The sequence below is a fragment of the Ranitomeya imitator genome, chromosome 1 (assembly GCF_032444005.1).
Source record: "Ranitomeya imitator isolate aRanImi1 chromosome 1, aRanImi1.pri, whole genome shotgun sequence".
NCBI classification, from domain to species: Eukaryota; Metazoa; Chordata; class Amphibia; order Anura; family Dendrobatidae; genus Ranitomeya; species Ranitomeya imitator.
Window position 1 is genome coordinate 208,416,094 of NC_091282.1, and position 13,979 is coordinate 208,430,072.

The 13,979-nt window shown below is 41.8% G+C and overlaps 1 protein-coding gene across 2 annotated transcripts in view; it reads right to left on the reverse strand.

The window, feature by feature from the left end:
- Positions 1 to 13,979, reverse strand: part of CEP120 (centrosomal protein 120) — a 189,238-nt gene that overhangs the window by 14,094 nt on the left and 161,165 nt on the right. For both annotated transcript variants that reach the window (XM_069753631.1, XM_069753624.1), the window contains one exon: positions 3,020 to 3,165. In XM_069753631.1, the coding sequence (XP_069609732.1) occupies positions 3,020 to 3,165 (146 nt within the window). The remainder of the gene's footprint in view (positions 1 to 3,019; positions 3,166 to 13,979) is intronic.

Here is a 13,979-nt window from a genome sequence, read left to right on the forward strand (position 1 = left end):
CACTGTCACCAGCAAAGCACCCCCACACCATCACACCTCCTCCTCCATGCCTCACGGTGGGAACCAGGAATGTAGAGTCCATCCGTTCACCTTTTCTGCGTTGCACAAAGACACGGTTGTTAGAACCAAAGATCTCAAATTTGGACTCATCAGACTAAAGCACAGATTTCCACTGGTCTAATGTCCTTTCCTTGAGTTCTTTAGCCCAAACAAGTCTCTTCTGCTTTTTGCCTGTCCTTAGCAGTGGATTCCTAGCAGCTATTTTACCATGAAGACCTGCTGCACAAAGTCACCTCTTAACAGTTGTTGTAGAGATGTGTCTGCTGCTAGAACTCTGTGTGGCATTGACCTGGTCTCTAATCTGAGCTGTTGTTAAGCTGCGATTTCTGAGGCTGGTTACTCAGATAAACTTATCCTCAGAAGCAGAGGTGACTCTTGGTCTTCCTTTCCTGGGGCGGTCCTCACATGAGCCAGTTTCTTTGTAGCGCTTGAAGGTTTTTACAACTGCACTTGGGGACACTTTCAACGTTTTCCTAATTTTTCGGACTGACTGACCTTCATTTCTTAAAGTAATGATGTCCACTCATTTTTCTTTACTTAGCTGCTTTTTGCTTGCCATAATACAAATTCTAACAGTCTATTGAGTAGGACTATCAGCTGTGTTTCCACCAGACTTCTGCTCAAGACAACTGATGGTCCCAACCCCATTCATAAGGCAAGAAATCCCACTTATTAAACCTGAGAGGGCACACCTGTGAAGTGAAAACAATTCCCAGTGACTACCTCTTGAAGCTCAGCAAGAGAATGCCAATAGTGTGCAAAGCAGTCAACAAAGCAAAACGTGGCTACTTTGAAGAACCTCGAATATAAGACACTAGATGGTGGCCCGATTCTAACGCATCGGGTATTCTAGAATATGCATGTCCACGTAGTATATTGCCCAGCCACGTACTATATTGCCCAACCACGTAGTATATTGCCCAGTCACGTATTGCCCAGCCACATAGTATATAGCACAGCCCACGTAGTACGGTATATTGCCCAGTGACGTAGTATATTGCCCAGCCACATAGTATATAGCAGAGCCACGTAGTATATTGCCCAGTCACGTAGTATATTGCCCAGCACAGAGCCATGTAGTATAGAGACTTAAAAAAAATAAAATAAACATATACTCACCTATAGCCCGTTGGAAGTCCTGCTATACTTACCATCCGCCGCCTTTGCCGCTCCTCGCCACGCTCCTGGGATCACTCCATTGCAAGCGGCAGCTTGCAGTCCCAGGGCTGGTGTGAGCAGGACCTATGATGACGTCGCAGTCACATGACTGTGACGTCACGGCAGGTCCTTGTCGCACACCAGCCTTGGGACGGAACCGGAAGCTGCCGCTTGCAATGGAGCGGTCCCGGGAGCGTGGCGAGGAGCGAGAAAGGCGGCGGATGGTGAGTATAGCAGGTTTTTTTTTTTTTAATTATTTGTAACATGACCTATTTTTACTATTGATGCTGCATAGGCAGCATCAATAGTAAATAGTTGGGGACACACAGGGTTAATAGCAGCGGTAACGGAGCGCGTTACACCGCGGGCCGTTACCGCTGCCATTAACCCTGTGTGAGCGGTGGGGATTACGGAGCGGGCGCCGGGCAGTGAGTGCAGGGGAGATGGGGAGGGACTAATCAGACTGTGGCCATCGCTGATTGGTCGCGGCAGCCATGACAGGCAGCTGCCGAGACCAATCAGTGAACGAATAACCGTGACAGAAGGACAGACAGACAGACGGAAGTGACCCTTAGACAATTATGTATATAGATATTTTCAGTTGTTTCACACTTTTTTGTTAAGTATATAATTCCACATGTGTTAATTCATAGTTTTGATGCCTTCAGTGTGAATTTACAATTTTCATAGTCATGAAAATACAGAAAAATCTTTAACCCCTTTCTGACCTCGGACGGGATAGTACGTCCGAGGTCAGAAGCCCCGCTTTGATGCGGGCTCCGGCGGTGAGCCCGCATCAAAGCCGGGACATGTCAGCTGTTTTGAACAGCCATGTGCCCGTAATAGGCGCGGGCAGAATCGTGATGTGCCTGCGCCTATTAACTAGTTAAATGCCGCTGTCAAACGCAGACAGCGGCATTTAACTACCGCTTCCGGCCGGAAATGATCGCATCGCCGACCCCCGTCACATGATCGGAGGTCGGCGATGCTTCTGAATAGTAACCATAGAGGTCCTAGAGACCTCTATGGTTACTGATCGCCGGTAGCTGTGAACGCCACCCTGTGGTCGGCGCTCACAGCACACCAGATTTTCTGATACATAGCGAACAGCAGATCGCTGCTATGTAGCAGAGCTGATCGTGCTGTGCCTGCTTCTAGCCTCCCATGGAGGCTATTGAAGTATGGCAAAAGTAAAAAAAAAAAAAGTAAAAAAAATATAAATGTTTAAATCACCCCCCTTTCGCCCCATTCAAAATAAATCAATAAAAAAAAAAAAAAACGAACTTACACATATTTGGTATCGCCGCATTCAGAATCGCCCGATCTATCAATAAAAAAAAGCATTAACCTGATCGCTAAACGGCGTAGCGAGAAAAAAAATTTGGTCGCCGCGACATTGAATTAAAATGCAATAACGGGCGATCAAAAGAACGTATCTGCACCAACATGCTATCATTAAAAACGCCAGCTCGGCACGCAAAAAATAAGCTACGAGTATTGGAAAATGGCACATTTTTTTTTTTTTTTTTTTAGCAAAGTTTGGAATTTTTTTTCACCACTTAGCTAAAAAATAACCTAGTCATGTTTGGTGTCTATGGACTCGTACTGACCTGGAGAATCATAACGGCAGGTCAGTTTTAGCATTTAGTGAACCTAGCAAAAAAGCCAAGCAAAAAACAAGTGTGGGATTGCACTTTTATTGCAATTTCACCGCACCCATGTACAATGCCGTAGTTGAGAAGCAGTACGCACGCATGCAGGCACACACACATACACACAATACTGGAGTTCATTTTAGTACCTATTTAGTTCATTTCGGATTTCCTCCAACTCTAGACGTTCGTTCTTCACCATATCTTTCTCTTCTGCTGCCAGATAGCGCAGTCTCATTTGTTCAAGTTCTTCTTGTTGCTTTTTAAGTCTTGCCATAGCATTCTCTTGTTCTCGCTTTATAAAAATGATATCAACAATATGTATATTAAAATGTGCATTAAAAATATGTAATATAGTCGAATATCAACGACAAAAAAAGGAAAAATAGAAGGTTCAATAAATAACTGGTATGGTTGTTTATTTAATGGCATATAACTACATGAGATTGGTGTTGTTTTTAAAGGAACTCTGTCAGGTTTTAGCTACCCTGGAGGAGAATATAAGGGCAGAGACCCGGATTCCTGTGATCTATCACTTATTGGGCTGATTGCTGTTATTTTGATAAATTCACTTTTACCTGCTGAAAATCTACCAGTTCTCTAAATTTAACCCCACCCACCCCACTGATTGGTAACTTTTTGTGTACACTATGCATAGGCAGACATCTGCCAATCAGTGGTGGGGGTAGGTTTATCCAGAATTCATGAATATGGAGGACTACATGGCAGAATGTTTTCTAGTCCTCTATTGATCATCTTCTTCTGATAAAACAGGGATTTTCTGAAAACTAAAGCAAACAGCCCAGTAAGTAACACATCGCTGGAATCAGTATCTGATCCTACATCAAGCTGCTCTCAAAAGAAGCTGCAAAAACCTGGCGACACGATCACTTTAAATACTTTGACAATGTAGCATTTCCTCCCTGTATTAAAATCTAATATACAGGTTGTGACAAACATTTTCTTCCAAGACTGTAAACTATCCAGATACATCTGACTGACACTTGTATACACTGGGTGGTTATCTGTATCCATATTAAAAATGTGTCTACTACCAGAAAATAAAATAAAGAAAGTGTGCCCCAATGTCAAACATTACAGCCAGGCGAGTCACACTGAACACACCATGCTGTTGTCTTTTTGTCACAAACAGCCCTTTGCTGCCCCCTATCATCAGGACAATTACACAATTGACCAATGATTAAAGGGAACCTGTCACCCCCAAAATCGAAGGTGAGCTAAGCTCACTGCCATCAGTGGCTTATCTACAGCATTCTGTAATGCTGTAGATAAGCCCCCGATGTATCTGGAGCCGGCTGCACCGGAGCCGCAGCGTGAAGACAAGAAGAGGACGTCATCCTATGAAGATGCGAGGCCCCGGATGGGACACCCATCGGACACAAACAGAATCGGGACCGCCCCTGGATGAGTATAATCTAACCTCTTTTTCTCATCTTTCAGGATACATCGGGGGCTTATCTACAGCATTACAGAATGCTGTAGATAAGCCCCTGATGCCGATGGGCTTAGCTCACCTTCGATTTTGGGGGTGACAGGTTCCCTTTAAAGTAGGAGGCTGTGGTTGTTTCCACTAAGTGACCGGTTATTTGAGAACTAAAAGTGAGCGCATGGTATATACACCTCCAATTCTAACGCATGGAATATATGTATATGCACCTAGTACGGTCACTGTTCGCTCCACAACAACAAAAGTAACTACACACTACCACCAATCATTTGCACAGGTCGATTGGACACCTAACAGGTAAAGTATGGCTTCAGTGTGCGGTTTTCAGAAAAAAAGGAACAGAACTATTAAATGTCATATTTAATCCAAAAAGATAGGCAGTGTTTATAAAAAAAAATTACAAAAGATTTTACAAAGGGGACAAAACAATACAGTATATACAATTACATAACATAAAAAAGATTAACAAATGAAACTTACTAAACGCTAGTCACAGAAATGGCTCCGAAAAATGTTTGGTTAGTGTGGATCAAGCATTCACTAGATGTATCTTCCTTAGCATTGAACACAGATCATAATTTGCCTTGTCTTTTTATCAGCACCTAAGTTACACCCACACACTTCACCTTGATGACCTCACGTGGGGGCTGTTTGTGGGATGTTCTCAGTCCTTCACGATTTTATGAAATACACACTTTTATGATATTTTTGATTTTTATTGTGATTTAACCTTTTCATTGACAGGAAACATAACATGGCTGTTGTCCGCTAATCGGTCACTATTAATTTGGGGCTGACTGGCATGTCTCACAGTTATGAAAAAAACATGCACATTCTTCCCCTATTAGCCCTGAAGTTGAAAATGTATATACCATCAATATCGGATCTATAAAAACACCAATATTCATAACTTTGCACCGATGCCCAAATGTTGGAAGAAGTCTGTTCCTAACAAGCTGGTTCTTGTGAAAGGGTATTTCTCTGCCTTTTATTAAACAAGCCCCAGACTTCATGTATACCATTCTTTATTACCTGTCCACAGCAGGGGGTCCTACCTTTACTGGGTGTTTTAACCCCTTTCCGATATTGGACGTAACAGTATGCCGATGTCGGGCACCCTTCCTTTGATCTGGGTTCCGGAGGTGAGCCCACATCTTTTCCAGCACGTCAGCTGTTTTGAACAGCTGACATGGGCCGCTAACAGTTCCACACGCGGCTATTAACCCGTTAAATTTTGCTGTCAAACTGACAGCGGCATTTAACATACACTTCCGGCAAGCGCGCGGCGCTCATAGCAAGTCAGCAATTCTGCTACATACAGGCAATCTGATCATCGCGTGTTACATACTGTGGTCAGAGAATGACAGGTTAGCATCTGAGAAAGGGGTTAAATGCTATAGTACAGTGCTTTTTAAATTGTGAGGTGCCTCCCGATGCGGCATTGCCACAAGTGACTATAAACTGCTCAGTGCTTTTTTTTCCAGTTGCAGAAATCTATAAGTCACTCATTTTGTACTTTATTTAATGCTATACAGAATTCAAGAAACAAAAAAGGAGTACCGTATATATGATTTTGGCATTAATCTTGCACCACTAATGGTGAAGCTCCAAAATAAAAGCTTGAGAAGCCCTGCTACATATTTTGTTTTTTAAACTTTTATTAATTTTTCTTCTTTCACATCTCCAAAACTTTTTATCTGCATGGAGTCAACACGATATCTGTAATGGCAAAATGTTGAGAAATGTAACGTAGATATGTTTTGCCAGAGAATTTGATATCTATTTCGTGCAAAATTAAAAAAACGTCCTTGACCATGTAATAAACTTATATAACGACATTTCATGTCTTGGTAACATCCCTATTTTCAAACATTGTAAAACTGCAATTAATACAGAGATAATGGGTAGTTGGGGAATGTATAATTTTACAATATACGGTTAAATTCCACAAATCAGTCTGTTCTCTGATACCCCAACTCCACCTCAAACTATTCGGTATGAACATTGAAGACATTCTGGAAAGTAGCAGGGGTGCAGCGATAGTTTGCATTTGCTGTGTGTTATGGGATCCTGCCTAGTGACTCCTTGAACCATGTCTGGCTCCACACTAGAACATCAATCTTTCACTCATATAAGCCATGTTTTACTTGCTGCATCTGAAAATTAATTATCGCTTTAAATATTCTCAATGTTTTGGCAATGTGACCAAGTCATTAATACATGAACTCACCAGTTAGACATGTAAAGTCTGATTGTTATGGTCTAAGACAAATCATAGGGTGGATCACAGATATAAGAAAGGGAAAAGAAAGCAGTATAACAAATGAAGAACTAACCAGCGGTCAATAGGAAAAAATATTTAAAAAAGAAAAAGTCAATAGAAGGACCGTGTCCCATAGTGTGGCCAAAAACTACCTAGTATGGTGGCATATAAGAGTGTTTGGTGGTTTGGCATATTTATAACCGCATGTGGGTGGGTATATATTTTTTGGGGGTTCCGTGTGGTCAACGCACCGTGGGACCCTACCTTTTATAGCAACAGTCCTCAACACTCTGTGTTGCACAAGCGATCGTATGATCGCAACTTCTAGTCTCCCATGACTACTGAAGCAAGCGTAAAGTAAAAAAAAAAATGCTTTTAAAAATATTTTAAAAAATGTAAAAGTTCAAATCACATCCCATTCACCATAAAACAATAATAACCCCCCCCCCATATTTGGGATCGCCGGGTTCACAATTGCCCGATCTATCAATATACAAAAAGAATTAATCCGATCGGTAAACTGCGTAACTATAAAAATAAAAAGACGCCAGGATTATGCTTTTTTGGTAGCTGCAACATTGCATTAAAATGCAAAAACAAGCGATCAAAAGACTGCATCTACACCAAAATGGTATCAATAAAAACATCAGCTCGGCATGCAAAAAATAAGCCCTCACCCAGCCCAAGATCATGAAAAATGAAAATGCTACAGGTCTCGGAAAATGGCGACTTTTTTTTTTTGAGAAACTTGATTTTTTTTTTCACCGCTTATATAAAAAAGAACCTATACATGTAAGGTACCTACAAACTCGTAATTAGCTGGAGAATCATAATGGCAGGTCAGCTTCAGCATTCAGTGAACATGGTAAAAAAAACTAAACAAAAAACAAATTGTGGGATTGTACTTTTTTTTTTGCAATTTATAATGGATATAATGGAACTAGAGAGAGTACAAAGGAGGGCAACAAAATTAATAAAGGGGATGGCAGAACTACAATACCCAGATAGATTAGCGAAATTAGGATTATTTAGTCTAGAAAAAAGACGACTGAGGGGCGATCTAATAACCATGTATAAGTATATAAGGGGACAATACAAATATCTCGCTGAGGATCTGTTTATACCAAGGAAGGTGACGGGCACAAGGGGGCATTCTTTGCGTCTGGAGGAGAGAAGGTTTTTCCACCAACATAGAAGAGGATTCTTTACTGTTAGGGCAGTGAGAATCTGGAATTGCTTGCCTGAGGAGGTGGTGATGGCGAACTCAGTCGAGGGGTTCAAGAGAGGCCTGGATGTCTTCCTGGAGCAGAACAATATTGTATCATACAATTATTAGGTTCTGTAGAAGGACGTAGATCTGGGTATTTATTATGATGGAATATAGGCTGAACTGGATGGACAAATGTCTTTTTTCGGCCTTACTAACTATGTTACTAATTTCACCGCACTTTGAATTTTTTACCCATTTTCCAGTACACTATATGGCAAAAACAATGGTGTTGTTCAAAAGTACAACTCGTCTCGCAAAAGACAAGCCCTAACATGGCCATATTGATGGAAAAATTAACAAAAAAAAGTTATGGCTCTGGGAAGAAGGGGAGCAAAGAATGGAAACTCAAAAACAAAAAAAACCAAGGTGGTGAAGGGGTGAAAAACACTTTTCTGATCTACTTCTGTCCCACTCCATCAGTAAGATCCTGTAGATCCTGCAGCTTTAGGATCACAAGGGGGCATGCTGCCTCTACCAACGTCACATCCTGAAGTCATGTAACGGATATATCGATTCAGCAGTCACAACATCATTATGGATATTTTCGTGCCGTCATGGGCAGATGAGAACACAGCTTTCACCATCCTGATAAACTGCTGAGAGGACACTACAAATGAATTCTAGTGTCCGCTTCGTTATCACAGCCCTCAGCCCTTAATGTCTTTGACACTTCCCCTTCATGTATTGTAGGCAAAACTAAAAAGGAAAATAAAAATACAAGCAATGTGGACTAGAGAGAAGATAAAGTGCCTTATCTAACCTTCAGGAAGATGCCGCTATACCAGGTTATCAGCAGCCCTCTTACAGTAGGATGCCAAGAACTCTTTGCTTCCATCACGTTTTCATCACATGCCGGGTGCGAGATTTCTTTCCACCCAAGTGATGAAAGTCCAGAAATCCAGCCATAAATATACTAAAGCGTCTTATGGAGACACAAAGATTCACTAATCTAAAGAAACTAGAATCGTAAGTATACAGATTTCAAGAGAGAATACGGGATGGTTGTCAGTGACGGTGTGACATCTCTAGACACAATGTGGATTTACCAAAATTCTGTACGGCTTTAAAAAATAAATAGATAGATAGATAGATGATGGGGCCCCTGAGTGCAGCCAACAGTGCGATACCATGCGTCTCCTTCACCAATCCCTTTAGATTGCGAGCCCATAAGGGCAGGGATTATTCTTGTGTATAGATATCTTTTTTTTTATTTTGCTTTTCTATAACGTTTTTATCTGCCTGTCGTTAGCCATATGTTTGTTTTTTTTGGCAGGATGAGTTAAAATTTTCCATGACACTTATTCATTTTACAGTTCAAGAAAGCGGGAAAAAATTACGTTAAGTGTTTTAAAATTGCGGAGGAAAAAAAAAAGGCATTTCAGTCGTCTTTTTGGGTGTCAGCGAGCGGCTTTGATTTCTATGCCTTTCAGGGTGGCAAAAACTAGGTTTCTCCAGATCAGTACGATTACGAAGTTTTTCATGTGATATTTTACCCCATTAATGTACAGTAAATGTGTTAAAATCGTTGCAAAAGCGTGGAAGGAATTGACACGATGCCGATCTGAAAAAAAAGGGAAAAATAAGCAGCGTGTGCATGAGATTGAGAAATCACACTCACTTTGCTGAGATAGTGAAATGCTGAGTTTCTGCGGCAAATAGAAGACGGGTGAAAAGATCCCTACTGACATATTGCCTCTTTTTCCGTGTATGTAATTTGTCTTGTTACGAAGGGGGTAGTATCCTCAAATCTTCTCTATGGGCATCTTCAGAAAGGATCACACTTGGTTAACAAGATTAGATTTATATACAGAGAAGAAGAGGACATTATCAGGAACGGCGAGGGGCAGGATAAAAAATAAGCAATGCTAAATTCAGCTAAAGCACCCCTCCAGCCATTTCTTTTTTTTTTTCCAGTGCTTGAGTGGTGTTTCTAATCTAAGGTCACTGACCCTAGCTTATCAGCCGCGTCTTCACCTTTTATCGATGCTGCTCCTGCTGGACACAGTGATACAAAATTGTGTACTTTGTTTATTTCTGATCTAATGCTCTTGGCATTAAATCAGTGTGTCAGCTCCTGCTCTGAGAAGCAGCTTACAGGCCACCGTACCTGGGTGACACAACAGCCATCTTTCACCCGGGGTCACCATGGAGACCACTGGCACAACACGATCTCAACTGCGTTGTGCCGGAGCAGAGAGTGCGCTCCCTCTGCTATGCCAATCGACATTCCTGTCCCTATTGGCAGCGTCATCAGAGGGGTTAAACGCTAACGTCGATCGTGACCATTAATGCGGGTCTCAGTTCTCATATAGCGCAGACACCTGCTTTTTGATCGCACAGGCAAGCCTGCGCAATTGTCACACCGTATGTTTCCAGCGGTTTACTGGGAATTAACCTCCTGCAGCGCCATACATGTACGGTGGATGTCGTGAAGGAGTTAAGATCGAGCATAGCATTCTATACAATGATCAATACAAAAAAAAAACATACCCAATCAGAGTATATTTTCATTATCGCATGCCTCAGATCCAGCCTCTGACAAATATTTTTATAACAAACATCTATGCTAATTTTTATATGATTGAATGAGGATGTGAAACTAAGCATTTACTGCCATTTATTTTACTTAATCCAGACACTATAAAAATTTATGATAATTTGTAAAAAAAAAAAAAAATATATATATATATATATATATATATATATTATAAATAAATATAGAATCTAATTAATGTAGAATATATTTTTTATCTCTTAAAAAGCTTTGCCTATAATTGTAATTTCCTTTCGGGAGCAGGGAGGTTAAATCTTCATTAGAGACGTGCCAACGCAGAGAGTGTGGAGGACAAACGGCTTCTCAGTCAAGCAATCCCAATCTTTCCTTTGCTATGGCTGCCTATAAATCCGGAGAAGAGCGGTAAACACACATACAGTAGACTAAACAATCACTAAATAGTGGCCACTGCTCTCGCTCCCACTCGTACATACCAAGCCAGTCTGTGGGAAAATAATGCCTCTCTCGCTAAGGAACTCAAGTCAAGTTTTCTGAAAATAACCCAGATCTGACAAGCCAGTAGGAGGGCCTGGATGGTTTCAAGACAGTTTTCACCCTGCCCAAGAGCCCCGACTAACATATTTTTAAACAAACTCTTGCTTCCCATGTTTGGCCAAATGACTTAATAATGAATCAAATTAATTATGGCGAGTGGATAAGCACGGGACAGGAGAGGGACAGTCCAGATGTCAGACAGAAAAATTTGTGCTGAGCAAAGGCAGAAAAGGAGCTTGTTGTGTGATTAGAGGACAAATGACCTGGCCATGCTTCTTTTATTTGCCCTTACAAAAATAAGGAAGAGAGATAGTCAGCATCCAGACAGGCTTAGATAATTAACATTTATGTGCCCCTGTACGGCATCCAAAACAGTCCTGTCCTGCACAGCATCAAGAAGGTTTGGAAAAGTATGACTTTATGGGTTTAATTGTATGGGCTTGAGCAGAAGACTAAAGGAAAAGACTAAGCGTACAGTTAAAGTAAATGCTTATAAACATGAACAAAAAAAAATGTTTGCAGACGCTTTATGAGCTCACGCTACTTGAAGGGGTTTTCCAAGACTTTGTTAAATCAAAGACAGATTGGTGGAAGTCCAACATCCAGCACCGCACACCGATCAACTGTTTGTTCTGTAGTAACCGGATAAACCGTGTTACTCAGGTAGGACACCTCAGCTCTATACAATGTGTAGCAACAGGCTTTGAGTACTGCAGCTCAGCTTCTATTCACTCCAATGGGAATTAGGCTATAATACTTAAAGGGTAATTCACAAGCAATCCCTAGCCTCTGGATAGGGGATAACATTTTGATTACTGGGTGTAGATGCTAAACTTCCGATCCATTTATTGTCTATGGCACTTCGTCAGAAAGCAGAGTGATGTATCCCACTATTTCCAGCAGTCCCCTTGACAGATATTGGAGCGGAGGTCAAGCATACATCACCGCTTCATTCAAGACTGAGTCCAGTATAGAATCACAGCACACAATTGGGGTAGTATGCGACAAGTGAGTATTTTAATGAAGGTGATAAGTGTAGCGACGGCTAGACGTTTCGGCCGGACAACGGCCTTTATCAAATAGTCGCCTTTGAATGAGGAATCACCATGGAAGTAGTGTCACTTGTAGTGTAAGATTTCATAGAGCGAAAATGTCCCGTTTGGCCAGCAGTCCAGTGGGAATTTGGGGTTGCCAGGGGACGTTATCCTGGTAGTATTGTCCAAGGATCATTGGTGATGCAGTGTGGATCTGGGGTTGCCAGGGACGTTGTCCTGGCAGTGTGGCCCAAGAATCATTGGTGGCGCAGTGTGGCGCGCAGGCACAGCCGTGCCGGAGCAGTGTGTCCATTCGTCAATTAGTCCACTTAAGACTGGACAGCAAAGCCTGATTATTGTCTTTAAGAACCTCAATTTCGAAATTGCTGGGGATTCAGTGGTGGGACCCCCAGTGATCATCAAGTTATCCCCTATACAGTGGTTTGGCGCTAAAGAGTTATTCCCAAAATGATGAGTTAATAGTTTCTACAAGCTGAACGGGGCTACAGTGTTTTGGCTTGGAACACAGTTTATGGGAAAATTCAAAAATCAGCTTGGTGTGGGTGTCAGACTCGACTGCGATGATATTGATGACCTTTTCTAAGGATAGGTCATCAATATCTAAGGACTGGACAACCTCTAAAGGTACCTTCACACTGAACAACTTAACAACGATAACGATAGCAATCCGTGACGTTGCAGCGTCCTGGATAGCGATATCGTTGTGTTTGACACGCAGCAGCGATCAGGATCCTGCTGTGACATCGTTGGTCGGAGCTAGAAGGCCAGAACTTTATTTCGTCACTGGATCACCAGCTGACATCGCTGGATCGGCGTGTGTGATGCCGATTCAGCGATGTCTTCACTGGTAACCAGGGTAAACATCGGATTACTAAGCACAGGGCCGCGCTTAGTAACCCGATGTTTACCCTGGTTACCAGTGTAAATGTAAAAAAAAACAAACACTACATACTTACATTCCGGTGTCTGTCGCGTCCCCCGGCGTTCTGCTTCCCTGCACTGTGTCAGCGCCGGCCGTAAAGCAGAGCACAGCGGTGACGTCACTGCTTTGCTTTACGGCCGGCGCTTACACAGTACAGGGAAGCAGAACGCCGGGGGACGCGACAGACACCGGGAAGGTAAGTATGTAGTGTTTGGTTTTTTTTACATTTACACTGGTAACCAGGGTAAACATCGGGTTACTAAGCGCGGCCCTGCGCTTAGTAACCCAATGTTTACCCTGGTTACCCGGGGACTTCGGCATTGTTGGTCGCTGGAGAGCTGTCTGTGTGACAGCTCTCCAGCGACCACACAGCGACGCTGCAGCGATCGGCATCGTTGTCTAGATCGCTGCAGCGTCGCTTAATGTGACGGTACCTTAACAGAAGTATTATAAGCTACAGACCTTGACTCCTAATGCAGTACAATACATGGCAATTACCATAAATCTTTTCAGCCCTGCCCACATCATCACTCCCTACTTACTGTCCCAAACTGTAATGTTTATTGCCCGTCACCCATTAATAAAGATTCATCTTCATACAAAGACAAAAGCATAATATGGGTATGTTGTCATGGTGTCTTTTTCAGGAGGTTCCACCCTGAAACACACCAAAAACAGCGCTCAGAAAAATAAATAATTTTTCTATTTATTTCCATTGTAAAATGACTACGCTGTTCACATGCTCGGGCTTTAAAGAGTCTTAAATTCTTCAAGTTTCCAAAAATGCCAAGAGGCTCAAAGAAATAAGCAAGAGATTCTTCAGGCATGTACCATTATGAAGATGCTGAATACTGAATAATAAACCTAAAAAAAAGTCTGGAAAATGCCCAGGTGTTTTGAGCGGTTTTTAAAGCGTAAATAAAGTTTTTTTTGTTTTTTTTTTAATAATTTTGCACAGCATGAGAACTTAGGGAACTTTGCAAATCACTTTATTAGGTTTCTATTGGTTCCTACAAAAAAATGCATGGAAGTGGTTTCTAATTTACTAATTCTAATTTACTGAGATAATGACTTTTGGGTTT